This window comes from Canis lupus, chromosome 8, assembly GCF_011100685.1.
Source record: "Canis lupus familiaris isolate Mischka breed German Shepherd chromosome 8, alternate assembly UU_Cfam_GSD_1.0, whole genome shotgun sequence".
Lineage (NCBI taxonomy): Eukaryota > Metazoa > Chordata > Mammalia > Carnivora > Canidae > Canis > Canis lupus.
Genome location: NC_049229.1, coordinates 35,049,019 through 35,075,677, shown reverse-complemented (window position 1 = coordinate 35,075,677; position 26,659 = coordinate 35,049,019). Strand labels below are relative to the sequence as shown.

At 38.3% G+C, this 26,659-nt stretch overlaps 1 protein-coding gene and 1 pseudogene across 2 annotated transcripts in view; both read left to right on the top strand.

Moving 5' to 3' along the window:
- Positions 1–26,659, top strand: part of CCDC175 (coiled-coil domain containing 175) — a 96,377-nt gene that overhangs the window by 5,653 nt on the left and 64,065 nt on the right. For both annotated transcript variants that reach the window (XM_038544849.1, XM_038544848.1), the window contains exons 4-13: positions 3,052–3,187; positions 6,130–6,358; positions 8,092–8,214; positions 11,033–11,142; positions 14,629–14,710; positions 19,281–19,417; positions 21,610–21,720; positions 24,188–24,259; positions 25,303–25,438; positions 26,106–26,237. In XM_038544849.1, coding sequence (XP_038400777.1) covers positions 3,052–3,187; positions 6,130–6,358; positions 8,092–8,214; positions 11,033–11,142; positions 14,629–14,710; positions 19,281–19,417; positions 21,610–21,720; positions 24,188–24,259; positions 25,303–25,438; positions 26,106–26,237 — 1,268 coding nt within the window. The remainder of the gene's footprint in view (positions 1–3,051; positions 3,188–6,129; positions 6,359–8,091; positions 8,215–11,032; positions 11,143–14,628; positions 14,711–19,280; positions 19,418–21,609; positions 21,721–24,187; positions 24,260–25,302; positions 25,439–26,105; positions 26,238–26,659) is intronic.
- Positions 15,548–17,364, top strand: LOC111097058 (annotated as a pseudogene).

Sequence of the window (26,659 nt, the reverse complement as noted above, 5' to 3'; positions counted from 1 at the left end):
AATTTTGATGTCAGTCCAGTTCATCTATATTTTCTTTTGTGGCCTGTGCTTTTGGTGTCCTATTCTAGAAATCATTGCTAAATCCAATGTCATGAAGATTTCCCCCTATGTTTTCTTCTAAGAGTTTTATAGTTTTAGCTCTTACATTTAGGTTTCTTATTCATTTTTAGTTAAATTTTATATTTGGTGTAAGGTAAGGATTCAATCATCTTCCCACCTGCCAGGAGTATTGGCTGAGGCTCACAATTCAGGTCCTCTACAGGAGTTGCCCTGGACAAGAGAGGAAGGCACCGCCCCCTGCCCCATCATGGTACCTTCTCTCCTCAAGTGTCACCCACATTCAGGGATCAGTCACCATGAGAATACAAAGGTCCACCTCCCTTGCTCAACATAGAACAACTCCCAAGTATCATCACAGTTCCAAAGTTTACTACCCTTTTATCTCCCCCTCCCCCACCCAGTAGTCTAAATTTAAAGCAAACCAAAGCAACAGCAACAAAACAGTTTTTAAGTCGATGTTCCAGTTATCCATTTATTGCCTTGCATCTCCAAATCTACCTTCATCGCCTGCTCTATGTTAAGATTGCTGGCACTGTAATTTCCCCCTTCACCAGCTGGCACGATTTTGAGCTTTGTTAAGACAGGGTCCTAGAAAGATACTGAAAGAAAAAGGGGTTCTCTTTCTGGTCCCAGAGTACTCAGCTTGGCCAGCTCTTACAGTGCACACTCCATGTTGGGCTCCTGCAGTGCCCAGAAGCTTCCTCCAGGACCCTTTGGGCAGCTTCATGGTAGATTTCCACCAGTGAGGCACCAAATTGTGACAGCTTTTCTCTGGCATTGTTTGGGTGGTTTTGCAGTAAGTTCGGAAGCATTGCAACTCCTTGTGGACAGGTCCCCTCAATTCCCCCAGAAGCCAGATTTCCATGAGTTTGACCAGCCCAGCATTTCATGAATTTCTTTGCCACCCAGTAGCCACCACCCTTTCCAATGAGGGCTGGATCTCAGGTCTGGAGGTGCTGATTCCTCACAAACTCAGCCCTTGGGGTAGTGGCTGCTCCTTATGCCTGCTGTTCCTGAATCCTTTAGAGTTCTCTTTCTCATTATGCAGTGCCTCATTACTCTCATCCTCCACTAGACTTAATAATTCTCTATGATAAAATTCCCCTATTCATAAGATTTCAATCTCCTAATTAGACACTGAGTGATACAGCCAATTATAAAACAGTATGCATGGTGTTAGTCTCATCTGGCAGGGAAAATACAACAAACTCTATATACAGGGGAAGAGAAGACTTAGAAGAATCTGTGCTGATGACAGAATTAAGAATATTTTGGCTTTTATAATCAGGAAAAGTATTTAGAAGGAAAAGAGCCTACTAGATGAAGAGGTTCTTGATACACACTGTATACTTAACCACATAAATTTCATTGATATTATGTTATACAGCTTTGCTACTCAAAGTATGGTTCTTGAATCAGCAGCATCAATGACATCTGAAAGCTTGTCTAATAAGCAGACTCTATCAGCCCACCCCAGAACCACTATATCAGAATCTGTATGTGGGGGCACCTGGGTGGCTCAGTCAGTTAAGCATCCTACTCTTGGTTTCAGCTCAGGTCATGATTTCAGGGTCCTGGCTCTTGAGCCCCATGTCAGGCTCCGCATAGAGTCTGCTTTTCCCTTTCCCCCTACTTTTCCCCTCACTCATGCACACTCTCACACTCTCTCTCTCAAAGAGATAAATAATATCTTTAAAAGAAAAGAATCTGTATTTCAATAATATCCTCAGGTGATAATATATGCATATTTGAGACCTAAAAGTCTGGGAAGCCCTGCTACAATGAGCAAAACTAACAATAACCTGGCTCTCTCAGATGGAGCTACCAGCTAGTTTCTAGAGAATTTATTGTGTAGAAATGGGTAGTCCAGTACCTTCTAAACATCAGTGTCAAAAAAAAAAAAATCATTTTTCTATCATGCTCTGAGGTAAACCTCTGAAGTGTTCTGTGATTTGTTATGACTATCTGATTTGTTATTTGTTGATGAATACTTCGTTCTTTAACACACTGAGTTCCCCAGAAAGCAGAGCCAGAGGCTTTTACACTATTATTTGGGAGCACAATCCAAACAGGAGAAGGTTCCGGGGCGGGGGGCGGGGGGGGCTGGGGAGGAAGAGAGTGGGATAAGGAGACAAAAGCAGGGAGAAGAGAGAGCTGAGGAGGGGTACAACGTGATGCCAACTGCCGTTACATGCAACTAATTAAGTATGGAAACATGGCCCAAGACACACTGTTACATCTTCTCTGTACTGTCCAGGCAATGGCCGCTGCCTGTCATTGGTCCAGTGTTCGCCTGCCTCCCACACTTTGGGTAACACGTGCACAATGTGCATATCTAAAGAAGCCCCATGGTAGGGACAAGGGGGTCCTAGACAGGAGGTGAGAAGGGGACAGAATAAGCAGGAATGAGGTGCTGCCAGACTATGCCAGTCTGAAGTCGTTCAGAGCCCACAGAAAGCTGTCACCACAGCAGCAGCTGAAGTAAGGGAAATAATTGATAGGTAAGATTGAGAGGACCCAAAGGGGTAAGAGACTGGAACATAATTAAGACAGGAGGCACCACTGCCAATGTCATATATGCTGCAGTTACTCCTCAAACCAGATGTGTATTTACTGTGTTCTGTAACTTCTGATTCCTTCACCCCAACACCCAACATGCCTAGTCCATCTTTTTTTCTTCATTCACATTCTGGGATCCAATGTATAAATTCCATATTGCAAGTATTGTGCATAACTCTTCTAAAGGATCTTATTTTGTGTACTATATATGTCAGAATATAGTGTACATTGCCATATAATGTAAAAAGACAATGCAATCAGCTATCTGTCGTACCAACTAAAATACCAAATTTTGAACAGTGAAAAGAAACAGGAATATGAACAGGAACATAATTAAAAGAATATTTCAAGGACCTAATTTTGTCATGATTTGAAAAGTCAATATCAAGTGTGCTGTTTCTCAACCTAGTAACATTTCCACTTACTTTTAAGAATGTGTCAGAGATGCACGGAGATTAAATCTTTTTGAGATAAATCAGATACAGACAGACATTACAAGAATGAATAATGAAATACAGTCTCTGAAGATGAAAATACTTGATCTGAAAAAAACTAATGAAATGCTAGGGTATGTATTTTTTTTTAAAATTTAGTACTTGCAGGAGTTGGGGGTCTGTGCCTGGAATGCAAAAACTGTCCAAGGGGTCTGTCTTCTGGTCTGAACTGGTGTAGGGTCAGTAGGGGGTGGGTATCACATGTAGCAGATGACTCTGGCTAATGAGGGGCATGTAATGGACGTGCAGAGCTGGGGAGGAGAACCTAAAATCTTTAACCACTGCGGTCAGGAGACCCGTAAAGTTTCAGAGGCCATCCGGCTTCCCAGCAGCAACTACTGTGTGTGAATCACACCACCTGTAAAGGTGGAGGCACAGAGTGGTTTTAATTTCCATCTTAGTAAAATTAAGTTTACAAGCCGCAACCACTAAACCACTAAAGCAAGAAATCCGGCTGGATATTGTATTGTAGATAATAGTATCAAACCAGATATATTGTAGCTAATTTAGATTCTTAGAGACATTCAGCCCCAAACTACTGGAGGTCCGAGGACTGGATTGGTTCCCATCAGGGAGTTTCAGATTTTATCTGTAATTAAATGAGATAATATATATAACTCCCTGTAGCTCAGATTCTGACACCTGTTAGTTTCTTCCCTTTATTCCTGAGCTGTGTTGCCAGGACTTTACCCCATAGGCCTCATTTTCTCCATTTGTAAAATGAGGATTACAAGTTTGAATTTGTGCACTCATGGAGGAAGAGATACATTCTGGAAAAAAAAAAAAAAAACTACAACAAAACCTTAGGAACAACTCTGCATTGTGAGCAAATCTAATGCTTAAATATCAGAATGTCAGTTTGTCAGAGAAGAAATGTAGAAGAAATGTTGAAAGAACACCCATGAAAGAAAAAAATCTTTTTGGGAAGTGAAAATGATTAGAAGAAGTTGTTTAGTGCACATGATATCAAAGCATCAGAAATTAGGTGGAGACCTCAGGGTCCAGAGGCCTTTCCCAAATTAGGCCCTCAGAACACCTGATCACATAAGCTTGAAAAGTCTAACCTCTGTTAGGGAGTCACAATGCAGATTTGTACGTGGTGCATGCTAGCCACAATCACCAGAGACTGCTGTGTGAACTAGACTACCAATTTCTAGACTAATAACAAGGAAGATAACATCCAGGCTGGAATAGTCTGGTCAGTTGGCCAGCACCACCACACCTCTGCAGACCAGTGATTCTCAAATTTGAGTATGCATCAGAATCACTTGGAGTGCTTGTTAAAACACAAATTACTAGAAGCCTCCCCTCCCACCCCAAATTTCTGATTTAGTAGGTCTAGGGGGTAGGAGTAAGAATTTGCTTTTCTAGCAAGTTGCCAGGTGATGCTAATGCTGCTGGTCCTAACCACACTTTGAGAATCACTGCTCTAGCAAAATCTTTCTGGATAAAGATTTATACATAAGGTAGGTTGCTTGATTCGCTGGTGTCATCAAGCTATAATCTCATTGCATTCATTTTTCAAAGAAAGATGTATATCAAGATGCCAGCAACATTCTCTGACAGTCCTCAAGAACTGCAAGCTCTTTGAATGGGTTTTCCTTAGGTCCCATGTCCAGTTTCTGAGTGTTCTCTTCTCAACCCTTCTCAGTACAACTAGTTAGTTTTTTTGATTTGACTTGTTTTGATTTGCTCCACTGAGACTACTTATCTTTAGGTTGACTTATTCTTAGAAGGCCTCTACTAGACCCACAAAGCACCCATTACCCGACCCTCTCTAGCTTGGGCTTTCTTTTCTTTTTTTTTTTTTTTAAGATTTTATTTATTTATTCATGAAAGACACACACAGAGAGAGAGAGAGAGAGAGAGAGAGGCAGAGACACAGGCAGGGGTGAAGCAGGCTCCATGCAGGGAGCCCAACGTGGGACTCGATCCTGGGTCCCCAGGATCACACCCTGGGCTGAAGGCAGCACTAAACCGCTGAGCCACCCGGGCTGCCCTAGCTTGGGCTTTCTATCACACTTCTGTGGTAGAGTTGACTTCTGGAAAATAAACTTACCAACAATCTGTTTCCATTTTCCTGAGACTTTGCACACAATCTCACTGGATAACTTAAATCTTTAGCCCTGGGGATTAGAGAAAGGAAAAAGATCTTAACATTGCAGAAGATTTTAAAAAAGGAAAATACAGAAATGACACTCATCGTCCTTCCTTCCAGTCTTGCATTGTTAGCTCTAGGGTAGATCTTCCTCAGATGGATATGGCTAGCAATGGATATGTGAAGTTCATGTCTCCTCTTGAACTCAGATTTAGCTGCAACTAAGAAAGGATAAGAGAGTTCAGATTAGGTTTCAAGCATCTTCTGAACAGTCAAGATAGACTTTACTCTCTCCTCCTTGACTTCTGCTTATCCGAGGAGAGCTGGCTTTCTCCTGGCCTTCCCTGCAAGGCAATGGCATCAGAAGGTGGCTGGAGGGGTGGTGAGATGTTTATCTTCCTTTGGCTTAATTGCATGTCTCAGGATAAGATAGTTATGGCAATGCTGCCTATCAAATCATTTGGTCAGATTCCATTCACCTGTTCAAAACTGTTCTTGAATCATTGCATAATTTAAACCAAGATATCGAGTGGCGGGCACTGAGGTGGGCACTTGATGGGATGAGCACTGGGTGTTATTCTGTATGTTGGCAAATTGAACACCAATAAAAATAAATTTATTATTAAAAAAATAAATTGAAGATAAAAGATGAAAAAAATAAATAAACCAAGATATCTCATGGAACAGGATGGGTGCGGTGAGGCAGGACACATGATATTTTTGCAGTGGTAAACAGTTGCAAGACTGACATTTGTCTTGTGTTTCCTTTTGTCCTCATTCTAACCAAATTTAAGTGATCACAAAAACAACTCTAAAATAAATATTTAAAATTTCCCCCTTTTCATCTCAGTAAACAGACTTTAAATTCCTTTCTTAAAAGCCATACTTATCATTACATGAACTATTCTTTTCTCCTAGTGAAGAGCAAGAGGAGCTGGCGAGGAAGCATGAAAAGTTAGTGCTGTCGCTCAACCACACGATGGAAGAGAAAGCTACTACCACTATTTACATCAATGAGACTTACACCAAAATAAACTCAAAGAGAAAAGAAATAGAATTGCAAATACAGTATCTCAAAGAAATACAGGAACAGTTGGAAAAGGAAAAAGCAGAACATTTGAAAAGAAAACAACAATTGAATCAACAGGTAAGTGGAATGATTTACTTTCTTAGAAAAATCAGAACCATATAGAATCTTGGGCACGAAATGGGAAGCAATTTATTCTCGAGGCTACAAGCATTCAGTGCAGTATCTTCTGTTAACAGTGGAATGGGAATAGAGCAGAGATGCAAGGACACTGGAGCTCCTTGTAGAAGACACTGTGTCATAGCATCTCAGGTCATGGGAAAAAATGTGAATGGCGGGATTTGCAACACTGGGGTGGCCCCTTGCTCATATGCAGCCGTATAGGGTTAAGGAACTCATTTTCATGGCATCTCATTGCCTCTGACCATTCTGAGGCCATGTCTCTTTGGACATGACCAGGGAGTTCCATCCTGCAGGAGCCTTCCAATTCCTGCTAAATGAATCCGAGCAGAGCAGCCTACAGAAAAGTGTACTTTGAGACTAACAATTTTCAGAGGGTCGAATGGGAATAACTACTGCATTTTGATGTCTGCTAGAGTACGGTAATTAAAATTCACCATCAGAGTTGCTTGTGATGGTTCCTCTTTGCTCAGCTTCAGCTACCCCAGGAAAGGCAGAGCTGTCTCCATAGGAGGTGTTCCCAGAGGTCTTTCCTTCTCCCCCAGGTGTGATGGCCTACCTCATGATGAGGATTCCTATTGGGTCCCTGCTGCTGCCCTCTCCGTGATGGGAATGGGCATAACTAATGCAGAAAATTGGCTAGTGCTCACTATCTATGTGACAACCACCAGCATTCACTGAAGGCACATGGTAGGCTGGAGATCAGCCTGTTAATTTCCTTTCTTTCCTATGAGAAAGGGAAAATGATTACAGCTGTCAGAGTCTTCTGATTGTAAGCTCTCCCCTGACACAAAGCAAAATATCTTTTGCTAATATTGTGCTGTGACTGCAAGACCTTGGGAGAAGTCTTTGGCCAAAGAATGAACACAGAATCCTAATTTTCAACAAAATTTATCAATCACAGAGTTCCACTCACATGCACCCATGCCCTGGTGCTGAGATACTCGACAAAGGTCATGTTCATTCATAAGATGCTTGGGTTCAATGGCTTTCACAGAAAGCCACCCAAATGTACATTTTCATAACTCTTTAATACAGAGTTGAATATGCTTTCTCTGGCCTTACTACTCAGTTACTTTGTTCTTGATCATTCATTTGGCCAAATGCATTGATGTGTTTGAATTTGATAAGAGGATGACTCACTTCATGGGGTCTGACAAGTTATCAGAACATGTTTAATCTTGGCAGAATGTTAAGTTGTCCAAGATTGTGAGCTGCCCAGTCTTCAGTGATTTTATTTACTCTGTTTTTAGTCTGTTTTCTTTCCTGTCAAAAAAAAAAAGTGATTTTTGATGTCCAGATTATTCATCATTTTTTTAAAAATTTCCTGATCTTATTAGTATATTGTAAATCTAGTAGCTGTTGCAGTGGTGCTTTACCAGGAAATTGCTACAACAGCAGTTGCTTTTAGAATTTGCTATTAATGATCATTGTTTTATTGCTCTTGTAAATTTACTATTTCAGTATTTATAATTACAGTTCCTTGTAGTTCACTATTTTTCCTGTGATGCTACAAAACAAGCAAACCCTGTTTGGGGGTGAGGGATTGTGTTTTTGTTGTTGATAGACTGACTGTGGTATACTTAGATTACATATGAATTAAGCTGACAAAATAAAAAGATTTCCTAAACTTTGTTTTTCTCATAAGTTTTTTGATTGGTTTATCACTACAGATTGAGGAATATAAAAAATTCTGTGAACTTAAGAGAAAGGAGACTTATAAAAAGAAGAAAGAATTGGATACATTAAAAGTTAAAGTGTCAAAAATGAAGGAAACAGTTACGACCACCACAGTGGTAAGAGTAAAGGATGTGTTTTCAAGCCTGTCTAGATATACACTGCCTTAAATATAACCAATGGCAGGTACTTTTAAAGGAGCTAATTTTAATTCATCTTCAGGCCATTCTTAGAGAATGTTTTTGACATGTTAACATTTTCTGACACTTTGTTTAAAGTGTTATAATGCAACTGTGTTTTCATCATTGGGAATATGGTCAGAGGGACGAAGTTTGAAATGCCTTAGGTACAGATTGCATTCAGTGGACCAAAATACTATAAAATGAATTTTTAAATTGCACTCAGAACTGACCAAATGCATTCAGAACCATATGTAATATCTCCATGAGATTGCTTTCTTATACATTCCAAAATGAATAACCAGAGGCAAATTCCTTATTTCTGAATGTGTGATAATAAAACAGTTTAGGCTCTTCAATTATATTGGCTACAGGAGCATTGATATGGAAAGGGGACTATTTGTTTGAATCAGCAAATACTTCAGGGCTCTGTGCTTCTATTTTTTAAAATTGATAGCATTGATTGAAAGCCAGCACTCATAAATATTTTGTGAGGATTATCCTTATTTCAAAGATAAGAAAAGGGAAGCTTACAGAGGTGACTTTAGTAGGAGAGGTTAATGATAATACCATTTCTGTATTAATTAGAACAGAAACACCTATTAATCCTCTATCACAATGAGTTGAATTAACGAATCTTTAGTATATTCTGTCTGTATTGAGAATTACATGTAAAACTATATGGGGCAACAGTCATCATGTTTCTTACCAGAAACATCACACTTCTAATCAGAATATTCAGTGAATTATATTATACGTTTTATAAGGCAGTTCTGATATCCTAGTTACAGCATGTCTATTATATCCCGTTACAGAACATGAGCAGAATCAAAATTTTTACCCAATATGTGCCTTTAGAAAGATCATTATCTGCTTTTTAAATATCCGTATAGTAAGGAGGCTCAAAGAACATAGGAGTTTTATCACATAAACTTTATCTACTGGCTTAAATTCATATCTCTAGTTTGGGCCTCATAAATCAGAAGTCAGGTACACCACCAACCCAGCTTGGGAAGATACCGTACATATTCCTTAACCTGTAAGGCAGAGATCTCTAAGATCAAAGCACACAAGGCTGGAAGGTGACAGGGATACACTCACCTCCAGTGTCCTTGCCACCTCCCACAAGCCAACCTGACCACCGCATCCCTTACCAGTGGACAATAGTGTTTATTTACTTTTTAACAATTTTTTTAAGATTTTTATTTACTTATTCATGAGAGACACAGAGAGGCAGAGACATAGGCAGAGAGAGAGAGAGAGAGAGAGGCAGGCTCCCTGCAGTCAGGATCACGCCCTGGGGCTGAAGGCAGGTGCTCAACTGCTGAGCCACCCAGGCGTCCCATCCCAACAATAGTGTTTATTTTTTGTTTTTTTTTTTAATTTTTATTTATTTATGATAGGCACACAGTGAGAGAGAGAGAGAGGCAGAGACACAGGCAGAGGGAGAAGCAGGCCCCATGCACCGGGAGCCCGACGTGGGATTCGATCCCGGGTCTCCAGGATCGCGCCCTGGGCCAAAGGCAGGCGCCAATCCACTGCGCCACCCAGGGATCCCCCAACAATAGTGTTTAAAGCAGGAACTCGAAGGTCACAGAGATCTGGGGTTCAATTTTTTAACTCTACCAACCTGAAGTTTCCTCACTCATAAAATGGGGTAATCACATTGCCTATTTCAAAGGGCTGGAGCTCAAATGAGGTCATACCAGTAAGGCTTTTAGCTGAGCGCTAACTCTGAAACTAGTTATGACCCAGAAGTGGAGGCATGTGGGTGCTTTCAAGGAAGAAATAGTTGGGGGGGAGCTTTCAGCCACCTGTCTCACCTAATAAGAAGAGCACCTTGGTGCCTCCCCACAGGTGTTTCTCTGGCTCCACATTGATGTGCAGGATTAGATAGCATTGCACAATCTGCCTGTGGTGACTCCATGCCAGGGAGCAGAGAAATTTGTCTGATCAGCTCTCTCTTCCCTCTATTCTCCCTCACAGCTGAAATGCAGACCCAGGGCTCTATAAATAGGTTTGCCTCCTGTCCTTTTTTTTTTTTTTCTTAAGTAAGCTCCATGCCCAGCATGGAGCCCAACATAGGGCTTGAACTCATGACCCTGAGATCAAAACCTGAGCTGAGATCAAGAGCCAGAAGCTTTAACCAACTGAGCTACCCAGGAGCCTGTGCCTTCCTTTCCTTCTCTTTATTCTAAAACTGCATTGTAAAAATATGTTTCATTATGAATTTTCTCCATTTATACTTCATTATTTTAAATCACGTTGACATTTTATCACAGTACCCAACTGTTGCATTTCCAAAATACTGATTAAATATTTAGAAAAATTCTCTCCAACACTATCATATTTCTCAAGGTAATTTGTTTTTACTTTTTTATAATACTTCTATTTTATAATACTTCTATTATCCTAGAATATTTTGAAGATGATTATGAAAATACAGTGTTTAGATTTTTTTTTAAATGTAGCCAAAATGAATTCATGTCTTGAAAGTTGTTCATAGTTTTCACATTCTTGCTACTATATTTGATTGTGCTCTCCCCAAAATTTTGGGGTTCTTTCTGATGATTTCAGGATCATTTCTACACAGGTTTGTTTTATGAAGAAACAATTTTAGTGATTACATTTTATTTTAGCTAAAGGATATTTCAATGTAAAAGTTGAATGGGTAATACATAAATATTTAGTGAATCAAACACTGTCATGAATAATTTGGTGACCATTGAATTCCATAATTATGTTGAATTTTCAATAGGTTCTTAGTGATCACAATTTAGAGATAGCACGACTACAAGAATCAATAAGACTTTGGGAACAAGAGGTCAAAGAATCGAAGAAATCCTGTAAGATACTGGAGGATAAAATGTAAGTTTGATACTTTATTTTTTCTGAAGCATTTCTAGATGTTCTATTTTTTTCATTTTAAAAAATTATTTAATATTAGATGAAAACAATATTCTCTTAATTTACTAAAAGTTGTGATTGTCAGCTTTATAAAACCATCTCTTTGTTTGGAAATTAACCAGTCTTTCAGATGATCAAGAGAAAAAAATTGAGGATGAGACAGTCATGGTAGGCAAGGGAGGGACTCTTGGAATGAATTATTCTCACTTCAGTTGCTGATTCCCTACAAACACATATGCCACCAGGGGAAGGCATTAGTGGGACCTCCCCTAGGGCTCACCTACCCTTGTTCTGACAGTTGTTCTTAGTCAAGGGAGACTTACAGAACTTATTGAGAAAATACAAGGAAGTTTCATGGCAAAACTTTTACCCATGGGACTGGAACCTTAAACTTGAGGAAATCTTTCCATCCCAAAGCACACAGTCTCTGCTTCATTTTGGGGACCATGTTTCATTTTGTCTTTATCTACATATAGTGTTCTATCCTTGATGAGCCCATGGCTAAACATGGCCATTCCAAACGCTCTGAGTTTACCTGTCTCAGGTCTACCTATCTTTAGAGATTGACCCACAGACTTCTCCCAGAAGAACTCCCAGATTTCTCATCAGAATGTGTTTGGCCCAGCTCTGACCAGTAAACGAGGTCTTATAGTACAAATATGGCTTCCAGGCCTACCGTCAGGTTCTGATGACAGCTTAAAAGACAAGTTTTGGACTTGAGTAGATTCCCCAAAAGGCAAGTAACTTCATATGTGGAATCTTGTTATAATATGGCTTATTCCTACATAGGATTAAATGTATTGTGATTAAAATTATATCTTCTAAAAAGCACTTGCACAATACAGTGCAGTTCTACCATCATCCTGCCACCTTTATGCTTAGTACCAGATTTATAAGTATAAAAGCTCAAGTAATACTACAATTAAAACTCAGAATAAAAAAATCTTTTTCTTTGAAAGTGATTCAACAGTTTTAGTTCATACATATTTTAAAGAAACACTAGCGAATAATCATGAAGGAAGATACCAATTAGCTCTTAAATTATTTCTAGGAGTTATGATTAAAAACCTTGCTACATTAATGAAGTTTTATTTAAAAGCAGTCTTCATGTTAGCTAATTTTAAATACATATTCAAGAAAGCAGGATTCACTGATCTATTTTTAATGGCACGTCTTTTTTTTTTTTTTTTAATCCCAGCTCTTCAAGAGTTTTCATTCATATGGAATCTCCCTGAGGAAAATTGCACTCGATTAATTTGGTGGTTGAAGTTTTAGTTTACCCTTGCCTTGTTATTAATAAAAGTATACTTTTTCCTCTTTCTTACCAAGCAAATTAAAGAAAATTCTTACACTCTTTTTATTTTCTCTTTTAGTTCATTTTCTCTATCTATGGAGGTGGGAAAAGTCACATAAATCTTGGTTGGTAGATTTGAAGAGTCACACAGTGTTGTTTTATAATTGTTTACAAGATTCTTTAAGAATAAATTATATAAGAAACTAAAATAATTTGCACATGTTCATCTTCCTATTTCTCCATAAACTTTCGTCTTTCTTCCACGAACCTTTTAATTTGCAAGCTTGTTACATATTTTGAGGTCTAAATATCGAGGAAAAACAAGTCACTCAACCATGGATTTACATTCTTTATGTGGACCTCAAATGTTCCATGAGTCCACAGGAGGCACTGATAGTCTAAACCTTGTTCATTATTATTATTGATGTCCAACATGATGTGTTTGCATAATAAAGGCAGATGTTGCCTACCTTTCTAAATGGGTATGGCCTCTCTTTGCCATTCAGCTGGTTTTCAGGACATAGGAAACAGGGGGTTGGAAGCTAAATCTTACAGATAAATAACATCCAATTGGTGACCCAAAGCATATACTTGCCATTGCAATGCAGAAGGCTATGAAAATTACAGATGCTTATTGAAATGATTCCAAAATTGCCATGATTGCCAATGACTTTCATCCTGCCAAACTTTAATGATCTAGTCTATTTCTTAAACTTCTTGAATTCCTAATGGAATGTAACATATTTCCACTTTCTTGAAATACTTTATTCACGTGGCCTTCCAGACATCATATTCTCTTATGTCACTCATTATACTTCTCCTTCTCAGGATCCTTTATTTGTCCTAATTCTTCTTTCTGACTCTAAATTTTAGAGTTCCTAGCCCTTCTCTATTCACATCCTCCATATATTATTTCATCCAGTCTTACAGCTTTATATACCTTCTGTACCCCAGTGACTCCCAAATTTATATATCCAGTACTGCATAGTAAATGCATGTACTCTACAGCTTATTTGTTCTCTCCATTTGGAGGATATCTGTTAGATATCTCAAATATAACATGTCCTAAACAGAACTCTTAACTTCCCATTTCATTTAAACAGTTCTTCCCTCAGTCTTCCATCTTGTCATTTACCTAGTTACTCCAGCTGAAAACCTGGGAGTCATCCACCATTCCTATTTCCTCACTACCTAACCCTAATCCAACTAACCAACTAACCTAGCCCTAACTCAACTCAATTCCAGCCAATTCCAGCCAAACCCCAAAGTATGTCTTGTTATCTTCAGAATATATCCGGAATCCAGTATTTTCATATTACCTCCACCACTACATTAGTTTGAGCCAACATTCTCTCTTCTGGACCACTGCCATAGCTTTCTAAATAGTCTGTCTTCCTGTACCGTTGTCATTCTCTGCTAAGTAGCCAGTGTCATCTTTACAGGATGGAAATCAGTTCATCTCTCTTCTTTGCTTAAAATAAAATCTTCCCCTGGTTCTCTTTACAATAAAACCTAAACTTCTACTTTGTCCCGAAGACCCTACATGATCTACTCTGTCTACTTCTCCAGCCTTCTCATAATCCTCTCCTCATCAAGTATATAAAACTTGTTCCTGCCTGAGAATATTATCACTGGCTGTACCTTCTACATGGAAAGTTCTTTCTTCTGATCTTTACTTCTCTGGCTTCTCAATCATTCAGTTCTTCACAAGTCATCTCAAGAGGCCTTCGCTTACCACCTATCTGAATTTCAGGATTTCTCTATCCTTGACCCTACTTTGTATTCTTTAGAGAACTTAACACTATCTGAAAATAAAATAAAGCACTTAAAACTATCTGAAATTTATTATTTTTTTATGACTTGCTTATATTCTGATTACTTCACTAGAGTGAAATTTCCATGAGGGTAGGGACTTTGCCTGCACTATATCTCTATTACCTATAATACCTGCGGAGTATAGGCATTGAATAATTGCTTTTTAATGAATAAAGTATTAATTCATCAAAAGAGTAAAATATTTTGCTTATTTTAATGAACATATCAATAAGAATGTTGCATAGGAAGTTGGGGACTGGAAGTTTCTGGTGTCATAAGTAATTGTGACTTTGCTAGAAAACATGACCTAATATTAATCTGATTTCCTTTGACCATAGACAATTTTTTGTAAGTACCAAAGAAAAACTGGAAGAGTCATCTGGTTTTGAAAAAGGTGAACTTTTACAAAAGATAACACAGGTAGGAAGATGGAAATTATGACTTTTAGATTATAATTCATTTTTAGTTAATATTTTAAATATATTTGAGAAATGTAAAACGTTCCCAAAGTAGATTTTTCATGATTCAGTAATAATCATGATCATTCACAGTAATTGATTTAAAGATTTTATCCCCTCCCAAAGTATTTTAAATATGTGAAAGACTGGGGTGCCTGGGTGGCTCAGTCAGTTAAGTGTCTGCCTTCAGCTCAGGTCATGATCCCAGGGTCCTGGGATCGAGCCTCACATCAGGCTTCCTGTTCGGTGGGAAGCCTGCTTCTCCCTCTCCCCTTGCCCATGCTCTCTCTCACTATCTCAAATAAATAAATATTTTTTAAAAATATGTGAAAGAGCAAATGTTATCTATGTGAAGATGAATCACTTGTTTGGTAACTTGTCATGTAGTTGTGCTTATTTTACATTAGAAATATGTAGACCAATGGATGTTTTTCATGTGAATTATCATTTTTTAATAATGGGACCTTCTTTTTGTTGTGGTACCTGTAAAGCCTATCAACCCATACTATACTTAGTGATGTAGCGAAATATTTGAGTCAGATTTAGCCTCTGAAAGAATTCTCTGGACACTTTGAATCTTAGGTTGAAAGAAATATAAGTATGTAATTATGGTGTAAACCAACTTTTATTTACAAGGTATTCAGTAAAGCATTCATTATTATAGTTGAAAAAGTAGAGGAGAGATACAATTAACGTCCAACAAAAGGGTCTTAGTAACAGTTCATGCTATTGTTATTGTGTGACAAATAGAATATAAAACAGTACAAGGCAGATCTCTCCCAGAAGAGTGATTTGAGCCAATTAAATTCTTTCCATTTTTGGTTATAAGTTAATAGCATTAGGGATGGCTTCTCTCCAGATTAGATCTATTCTGATTCTTTCAGTTGTAAAGATACTGAAAGACAGAAACTAGACAGGGTTGGTTGGTTGCTTGGCTGGCTGGTTGATTTTTAAAGTTGTCTTTCATTCTCAAGACAAAGGATCTCTTTTTACTTTCCATTTATTACCTATTGTAGGAGCTGCTAGGCAGGCTTTAGGCAGGCTTCAAATGATAACTCCATGGGTTATAGCCCCTTGACTGACTGGAAAATCCAGGACCCCTACACTGGCATGGCTTACTTGCCCAAAGGGGCAAATGCAAAGGAGGGTTGCCCCTTAATCCATAGCCTTCATCCAAATTCTGTGAGTACAAATCAATGACTGCTTCAAAAGGATTGGGTCTTTGACCCATTTATTATTCCACTGGACTCTTGGTGGCAGCCAATCTTAATTCTCATGAAGTGTAAGAGGCAAGTTCAGTGACGACATGAAATTCTATTGTAACTTTATTTTTATCTTTTTATTAAGATAATCTTTTTATTATAAATATTACACATTTACAGAACAGTACATACACTGTAAATGTGTAATCTTTATGTACATATCTATCTTTTGATGGATGTAATTTATTAGTTGTAATGAATCCAGTTTATCGATCTTTTCCTTTTTGGTTTTTATGTTCTATGTCATGAAGACACTCTTCTTTCACAATCTTCTAGATGTTTTATTGTTTGACCTTTCAAATTTAGGACTACAAGCCATCTGGAATCTGTGTGTGCATATTTGTGTGTATGTGTGTGTGTGTGTCTGTACACTGAGAGATGGTGGTGAAGATTCATATTTTTCCATAAGGTTGTCCAGTTAAGTATCACCACTTAATGAAAAGATTGTCTTTACCTGTTACTATATTGTAATGGCATGTTTGTCATAAATCAAGTGTAGACCATAAATACATCATAAATATGTGTGTAGATCTGTGGACTCTCTATTATGTTCCTTTGGACTCATCTCTCCTCACGTTAAAACCAGACTTAATTAGCAGCTTTAACAATAGCCTTTGTAGTTAGTAGTATAAACCCAACTTTATTCTTCAAGATTGCTTCTACTATTCTTGGCCCTTTGAATTTCTATCAGTCTGTCAGTCGTGCCAAAGAACCTGTTTGCATTTTTTATTGGGGTTGCATTATATCTATAGAAAAGTATGGGGAGCTCCGACATGCCATGTCCACTAACAATATGTTGGACCAGCGAAGGCCGAACAAAGTGCTCAGGTACAAGCCCCCACCGAGCGAGTGTATCCCAGCCTTGGACGACCCAACGCCGGACTACATGAACCTGCTCGGCATGATCTTCAGCATGTGTGGCCTCATGCTCAAGCTGAAGTGGTGTGCGTGGGTGGCCATCTACTGCTCCTTCATAAGCTTTGCCAACTCCCTGAGTTCTGAGGACACTTAACCAATGATGAGTACCTTCATGCTGTCCATCTCTGCTGTGGTCATGTCATATCTGCAGAACCCTCAGCCCATGACACCCCTCTGGTGATGTCAGCCTAGGACTTCTCTCTACACCTTACCCCAGGCCTGGCCCCTGGCTGCTCAGCCTCCACCCTCAGCTGTTGTCCTGGGCTCCCCTGAATGAGGTAGTCTCCCGGCTTGCAGCTGGATGGAGGGAACCTGACCCTTTCCCTGGGATTCTAGTTCTGCTGGGCAGAGGGGAATACCTTAGGCCTACCCCTCCTGCCTGCCTTCCCCACCCTGCCTGCTGCTGGGGGAGATGCTGTCTATGTTTCTACTTGTATCTACTCATCTTTTTTGTTGTTGAAACCAGTTAATAATAAAATTTTGCATTCTGAAAAAAAAAAAGTATGGGGAAAATGTCAGATTCTTACAATATCAAGGCTTCCAATCCATGAACATGGTGTACCTCATTTCCTTAGGTCTTCTTTGTTCCCTTTAATTAGTTGTTCTGTTTCACTATGATATGTCCATGTTTTCTTTTTTATTTCTTCTGGATGGGATTCACTGGGCGTCTTAAATTCATGAATTTCTTACTTTTATAAGTTGTACAAAATTCTTAGTGATTATCTATTCACATATTTCACTCTTTTTCCTCTTCTTCTGAAATTCCCGATTATATGTGTCTGTTATTTGCAGCAATATACATTTCCTCTATGTATTTTACCCTCTCTCCTGTGTTTTCTACCTTTTGTCTCTCCCTGCTGTATTCTGGGCAGAATGGTCTTGTTTCAGCTCTTAAATTTTGGTTATTGAGTTTTTTAATTGGTAATTTTCAAATTTGCTTTGTCATTCTTCACTCTTTTTAGTTCCTCACTGTAATTATCAAGTATGTCTAATATTTCTTCGATTATAGTAAGCACAGTATTTATATAGTTCAGTATCTAATTCCATTCACTCTTGGTTGTTTTAATAGGTTTGTTTCTGCAGTCTGTTGTTTCTGTCAATTTTTGTTCATGTTGTCTTATTTCCTTCTGTTCCTGGTAGAAAACTGTACACCAGACATGTATTTTAAAAAATGTTTATAGAAGCAATTTGAAGCTGAGGATGATCAATCAGATCTTCCTCAGGAACAGACTTTCATTCACTTCCATCAGTTGGCTGAGGTGTTACCCATCCCAAACCACCACCTTCATGCACCTTTAGGTTCCCTGGTGATAGAAATCAGCCTGGACCATGGCTTGTTAGCTTCCAACTTACACTTCTCCAGGGTATGAAGCTTTTTGGGATCCTAGACGAAAGTGTTGGAACGTTTATCAGACTCAATACCTGGATGAGCTTTAAGTATTGATTTCTGTCCCTCTTATCAGGTAAGAGAACTAAAATCTTGTTTCCAAATGGCTTCTTCCATATCAGTAAATGTCCTCAGAGTGAAAGGAGTTTTCAGTGCTAGATTTACTACTATGGATTCTCAATTTCTTTAAGAATTCTTCATTATTTTCTTAGCTATCCATCACTTCTAAGTTATTTTTCTTTATCCAGCTATTTTAGCAATCCTCAGCCAGTGTGTTATTTTGATTACTCAGCCCATCACTCGTACTAAACCTAATCTCATTTGAAGCAATTCAATAGAGATATCTTAAGTACAAAGTTCACTAATGAGTACTATTTTTGTCCTTGAATAGAAATATTTAATGGGAGGCAGCCATAGTTTTGAGCCAGAGCTCCTGTTGGTGTTATATTTTCTTTTCCCTAGGGTAGGGCATAACAGATCCTGCAGAATGATCTCAGTTTATTTATTGATATCAATTCTTATTTCTTTTTTTTAAGATTTTATTTATTTATTTGAGAGAGTGAGAGATAGAGACATAGCAAGAGAGAGCACAAGTATGGGGGGAGGGAGGATGGGGAGTGGGAGCCCCATGTGGGGCTCGATTCCAGAACCCCAGGATCATGACCTGAGCTGAGGGTAGATGCTTAACTGAGCCACCCATGTGCTCCCCCCCAATTCTTATTTCAATATGAATTTTTACTCTGTGGTTTCTGCATCCGTGTTTACTACCTTTCTACACTTTTGCCATAATTTATAGAAGAGGTCCCAAAAGGCAAATTGCATATTTGATATAGAATTAAATCCCTTAATATTTATGGTATAGTCATACTGTACTAGGTAATATACCCAGTGCTCTAGAGTTGCCCACATGACTGATTCCCATCCAAGGAAATGTGAAGCAAGTCCTCTACTTTGTTTTTTTCTAGATGGCTGAAAAACTACACAAAAATCGTTTGGAGAACAAAGATCTACAGGGGAAACTGCATACTCTTACCAGACAATATAAGATTGTCTTAAGTGAGGAGGATAAACTTTTTATGCAGAAACAGAAAATTTACGTGGAGTATGTTTCTATCCATGATCTGTACATGAATCGACATGTCGTAGCTATGGGGTGCTTTCCCTGGCATCAAATGGCGACTCTATGCTTAAGCATATCCTAGTTTTCAAATATGTTGACAACAGTGAAGTATTATTTCCCTCAAATAAATAGACATACTCCTATTCTGCCTCTATATATACTGGGTAATGCTTTCCTCCTATGGATCAGATCAAATCCATAAATACCATGTGCATTATATTTACTCATAAATCAGATTCTTGAAAAAAAATAATCCTGCTTCTACCCCATTAACTGTCTAGGGAAACTGTGAGATCCACCTTCATCAGAAACTGGCTCTGCACCTCTATTCCCCATCTCAGACAACGCTTTGGTTATTGACACAATCCCCTAACCCAGAGACTGGAAAATCATTCAAGGAAATTCCTATCTTTTACTACTCATCAGACTCTATGCAAAAGCCAAGGCTTGTCAATGCTTGTCAATTCCACCTCCCAGATATTTCTCAGATATATCCCATTTTCCTCTCCAACTCCATTCTTGTCACCTCTTTCAGCTTCCTTGCTCTGGCTTGTCCCTCAAAAGTTCTTCCCACTTTCTGCTTACCACCCTTCATTTGTTCCTCTCCCTTCCACCAGAATGATCCTTCTGAAACATCCCCTCTGATGCCATTCTGTTCCATCAGACACTGCACTGTAATCAGCGGGGCACAAATCTCTCTGTCCCTCCCAACTATGAACCATTGTTTTGCCTTATTCCATGCTATATTCCCTCGTACATTGCTTAGCAGGCAGTGGGCATTCACCAATATTTTGTTAATGAGCACAGAATAACATCTTGGAAGCATGAATTATAGAAATGATTCATTCCTACACATAAAGTTAGACCAAAGGGAAGTGTAATTACAGTGTCCAGACTCACTGTTGTGAAAATGAGTTTACAGTCAGTGCAGCATTTGAGCTGCAGAGAGTTGCTGTGATCATAGTATCTCATGCAATTGCACAGTCTACTGAGAATCTGTTGTTAGTAGTTATTTAGACAGAAATTTTCCTCAGATCAATATTAAGTGACCAGTTTTAATCATAAAATGTGCTGATGACAAATCAGTGTAACACTAAACCATTTACTATCATTAATGATTTTTGTCATCAGCTTGGGCTGCCATAACTAAACACCATAGAATCAGTGGTTTAAACAATAGAGATTGATTTCTCAGTTCCAGAAGCTGGGTGTTTGAGATTAGGGTGCCTGTATGGTCAGATTCTGGTAAGAGCCCCTTCTCCTGGTTTGCACATGGCTGCCTTCTTGCATTTTTTTTCATGGTAGAGAGAGGGAGAGAACAAGCTCTCTGTGTGTCTTCTTATGAGGGGCCTCCCTGTCATGACCTCATCTAAACAAGCGACCTGATAACTTGGCAAAAGCCCCCTCCTCAAATACCATCACACTGGCTATTAGGGCTTCAACATTATAAATTTGTGGATGACACAATTCAGTCCATAGCAATTTTGAAGAAGATGTTTATATAAAGCACTTTCTGTTATAGGAATGTTTCTATCAATGTCTGGAAAATGTGACCTCGAACAAAACTGTACACTTGTCATTATTCTCTCTGCAAACTGGAGACAAAATATAACCACTTTTTATAAAATGCCTCATGGGTGCCATGACACACACTGCTTAAGCACTTTACATCTCATTTAATCCTTATACCTGGTGACATATAGGCATTGTGATCCCTATTTTATGAATGGAGAAACTGAGGCTCATCCCCAGGCAGAGTTTCTTTTTGAGGTCACACTGTTAGAAAGAGGTAAGCCAGTATTTAAAAGTTGGTCTGATGGACTCCTTCACTTTTCACAAAAGAACACGTTGAATTGATAAATGCATGAAAAGAGACACCCCCCACACACACTCTGAGGGATGGAGTGCTATAGATCTCTTCTTGTGGTTTTATGGTTGCTATTAAAATTAATGCTCTTTCCATGGTGTGGAGATTTTCGTAAGTTTATATTGAGCCACCACCAACAAAAAGATTTTGTTTCTATTTTTACTAATTTGTTTGGTAAATAGTTTGAGTTGAACTTTCCAACCTTTTCTACATTCTTATTTGCAATTATATATCCTTTCTTGTTGAGGAGTGAAAAATGATGATTTTACCCTTCAACATATGATAACTTTGTTTCTTTTCATGGTAGAAATCAGAAACAACTGACATTTATTACTCAGAAAGAAAACTTCCTGTCACAAAGAAAAGTAGACGTCAAAAATATGGAAGAAGGACTTGTCACGCTCCATGATCTTCTTCAGTATGTTTACTGTCTTTGAAACTTCATCTTCAGCTTCTCTGCATTTATTTTTTAATATATGGTAACAATAGATCTGACAATGTCTGATATCCTATAGGAAAGGAGGCTTTCAATTCGCAGTCTCTCTTTTACAGTCTAGGGGAGTCATTATCATTGAATCTACTGTTGAAAGGAGAGGCAGGTCCTGAGTTCCACACAAGCTGCTGGACATGAGAAGTGGACCCAGTAGGATTCTACTAACAAGAATGTGCCCAAACATTATCATACCCCTACGGTGTTCATTTTGGCCACTCTAAATCACCTTGATTTTTAATTTTAATTTTTCTGATTAAAAACGTAATGCTTGCACCTGATTTTAAAATTCAAATATAGAAATGTGTAACTTAGAAGAGTAAAAGTTACCCTAATCTCCATCTTTCCCCTCCCTGAGATCTCACTGTTAACACTCTGCTATGCATGCTTTTCATATAGCAGTGTGCTTGTACATCCAAAAATGGGATTGTACTTTTCTATAACTGGTATTTTTCCACTTACATTCGGGTAACTTACACAATATTATATTTCAATGATATCTTAATAAAAAGCTGGAAAAGACATCTGGGAAAATGATAAAACAAATATGGTAAATGATAACATTTGGAGAAGTTGGTGAAAGGTATACATGGGAATTCCTTGTATTAATTTTTATACTTATCTGTTGATTTTAAAACTATTTCAGAAGAAGACAAAATTCCTATATATCCGACCTCCTTCCTCATTCTTTCTTGAACTGTATAATATTTCTCTATTATGCTATGTTTTATTTAACCAGTGCCCTACTTACGGACTTTTGTTTTTGAGGGTTTTTTTATTTAAAGATTTTACTTATTTATTCATGAGAGACACACACAGAGAGGCAGACATAGGCAGAGGGAGGGGTTAGGCTCCCTGCAGGGAGCCTGATGCAAGACTTGATCCCAGGACTTCGGGATCATGCCCTGAGCTGAAGGGAGACGCTCAACCACTGAGCCACCCAGGCATCCCTGTTTTTGAGTTTTCTAAACTATAAGCACTTTTAAAAGTTCACATCTTTTAACATATATATCTCTGTCTAACTATACAACTATTTCTATATAGTAAGGTCCTAAAAGTTGGATTACTGGATCAAATGGGTTTTGCATAGTTTTCGTTTTTATAATTTGAATATATTCTATTATTTGAATATAGGGCAGTGGGGTAACTAGCTTATAGAACTAATATAGGTGGTGTTGAAATTTGGCCTGTACCAAAAGAAATCTAGAACATAGCAGGATGTGTGGGTTGCATGTCCTTTGCACTGTGAAATAACATATTTAAACATCTATTTATCATGTTGGTTTCAGAAGGGAAATTATGAACTCTTCCCTGTAAAAGAGCAGGAAAATAGAATTGGTTTGAATAGGGGTCTTATATTCCACAAGAATAATGCAGATTTCCATAACCAACTATTGTGTCATCATTGCTCTGGTCACCAGGAAGCTCAGAGCCAAATCTGTGACCCAATATTGGTTTCCATTTAGGACTTTTATATTATTGTTGCATTATTTTAGATTAGTTCAACTCCTTTGTGGATTACACTAAATATATAAATAAAATCAATGAGGTTGGGGGCAAATTGTGAAGATTCTTACAGTTCCAGGGGAGGATAATAGATTTATGGAGGTAAGAAATCAAGAGCCCACACTATGATTCAAGCAGAGGAAAAACCATGAACACAGTTATGTTTCTAGTTTCACAGCCTTACCTATTCTGTTTCAGTTACGAATATTTCTATTTTTCAAAAGACGTGAAGTCACGTTTTACTTTTCTGCACCTGAAGCACTTAATAGGAAAAAGGGAATAAAAATAATCAAGGCTTTTAACACCTGTGTTAGACTCTTCATGTTTCTATCCATCTTAGATTCACAAGGAAATCTCCCATCCTTAATTACTACCTATCCCTAGTACAAAAATTGATACTGGCTTTTGCAATTATACATTGCATCAAATCAGGACTCAATCTAGAATCCAAAGTTCCTCACCAGCCCCGTATAACTGTTATTCCTTTCCTTTGTGTTCACTGTCCACAGCAAGTCTTTATTGGCCATAAGAGTCTTGATTTGCTTCTCCTTTTCTGTGTCTTTGCAAATGCCCTTTCCATATTCTGGCAATTCATGTTCCTCCCTCTGTTAAACATTAACCTCCAATAACCCCTTCTCAGCTGCCTCTCCAGAATCCATGCTTCCTTTCCCTTAGGTATCCACTGCAGTACTTGCAAAATCAGTTTGCACTTGTACAAGACCATAATTGTCTTTCTCTGAGTCTAGCACTACCTTTAGTTGTTTCACTAGGCTTGGTTTGTCTCCCAATTAGATGGTAGTCTTACTGTGCACAAGAGTAATACATAAAGTCTTTTATATATTCTGGCTTCCACAAATGCAAAACCCAATGTATATTTTCTTGTTTTTAGAGCAACAAAGGCAGTGTATCGGAAACAAATAAAAATCCTGAATGATAACCTGGAAAGAGAAAATCAGAGATGGTAAAGAAAAAAATCATTTATGTTATGAGTAGTATATGTTTATCTTAATGAACAGTGCTCCAAAGTAAGGAGGAAACCAGAGTACTTGTTGCTTGCTAGAGTCCAAGGAAATTTGTTTCCTAAATTAAATTAGGTCAATTGCCTCAGATCTAGATGTGTTTGTTAGTTTTATTTTGGGGCATTGAACAGAACAAAAGTTTTCCATTTCATTTGATCAAACTCACCAGAGTGAAATGGCCAAGATTTGTGCAGTGCCCCTTGCTCACCAGGCTTCTGTGTGGTCCAGTATGGGAGGTGGCGTGTGGTGACAGAGGAACGTGGATAGCGAACAGGCTCTGAAGACGGGCTCTCTGGTCGCTCCGTCTCTTCCTAGCTCTGTGACAGAGGCTACATTATTTAACAACCTCTCTGCTCCCATTCCTGTAAAGTGGCCAATGATGGTAGCATCCACCCGGTGAGGTCACCATGAGTGGTAAATGAGATGATCTCCAGAAAGTATTGAGATGACTCCCTGGTACCTAGGAAGTATTTGCAAAAACTTAGCTGTATTTTATTGTTGTCATTAATCTCATGTATAAGACTCCAATTGCACATTTTTATCCTCCTCCAATGTAGCTTTTTTATATTGCAGTGGAAAGAAAAATTTGAGAACCCAGAGGGTTGAAATCCCTTATTAGCACTCTGGGTAATTTAGGTAATTTCACTACAATTTCCACCTGGGTCTCTTCTCTTGGCCTTCTGCCCCTGAACCTTCTCCATTTCTATTGTTTACCTAAAAGAGGTGAGCTGCCACATGTGGTTTGTCCACTGTCCTATTGGACATACAGACACCCCCACGACTGCAAAGCAGCTGGTGAAGACGGACAGCATGGACACAGTTAACACTTTGGCTTATTTTTTCAGCTGATATGCATGGTCCGCATCACCAATAGCACAAACAGATTTGTATAATCATAGTAATATTTGTTTGCTTTGAATTGCTTCATCTTTTCAGCAAATCGTTATGTCAATTTAATGATGATTCTTTGTGTTCTAACTTCTAGTATTATAACTCAATGGAAAGTAGCTTGTTTGCGAAAAAAGCATGCACGTTGGAAAAATGAGCTAATCTCTGAGATAGGAGAAATTGTAGAGAAAATACAGATTGTGGAACTCAGACACACTGAATTATTACAAGAGGTAAAGGAGCTCCAGGGACTTAATAGTATATTATTACTCCCTATTAGCATGGACTTAAAATTATTACTGCATATCAGTGATTCTCTTTCAATATTTAATTATAGCTTATCTTATTAAAAGAGATTTTCCTTTCTGGTGACTGATGTTTAGAGTGAATTATTTAACTTTCTTAAGAAATGTATCTATTTTTTGTGTAATAATTGTAGGGATTTGGCAAACAAAGTAGCACTTCTCTCTAGAAGATGCTTTTGAAACACACAACTAGAAACTTATTTGATGTTAACTTTTAAGGAAACATTCTCTTAAAAAAAAGAGAGAGAGAGAGACCAAACATCATTTATTTAATTCCAGTATTGGCCCACTGCCCACCCTTGGGCCCCCACCACTGCCATTCCTTATTTCCTCATGTAGATTAACAATATTATTTAGGGGAGTGGAAGATGAAAAAAAAATAAAGATATTGTTTGGTGAATAAATTAAGCTTTGCAGGAGGGGGGGAAAAAAAGAAAGAAATTCCCTCTATGAAATAATAGAACCTAACATTGGAGCCGAGTCTCATGCAAAGAGATATTAACTCTTGGCTCTTGGAAAATGTAAGGCTGGCTGCTCAAGGAAAAGGACAGATCTTCAGGTTTGATTTTGTTTTGTTTGTTTTTTTTCTAATCAGACTGGTTTAAGAGAAAAAGAAATCACTGAATTTTTGGCAGAGATTGAAAGGGTTACACGTGAATTAAAACAAGAGGAGGAGGAATTTATTGTCAAAGAAAAAAAGTTAATTGAAGAGTTGAACAAGTATGAGGTAAGTTTTATTTTGCATCTAAGAATAATTTTAGATGGCTATATTGGGGGTAGAGGATAGTTCATGCTATTCTAAACAGTTAAATATAAAATCTTCCAGTGTGAACAAGGCTACAATTTCATTATGACTCTTGTTTTGTTTTGTTTTTTTCCTGAAAAAAAAAAAAGAGCAAGAAAAGAAAAAAAAAATCAGTAAGAAAAGAAAATCAGATGCTCTGAGTTACGTAGAAATGTTGGCAAAGTCTGTGGGGGCAGGTGGAGCGTTTCAGGGAGCCATTCCGAGCTGGCCCAGGAGTGGCTGGAGGAAGCAGCAAAGGGCAAGGAAGGCAAGTGAGACTAAACTCAGAAATCCTCATGAAAGAGAAGGCATCTTACTGAATTGGGAGCTGCTAGGAGCTGGCCTGGCATAGAATAGAGCATGGG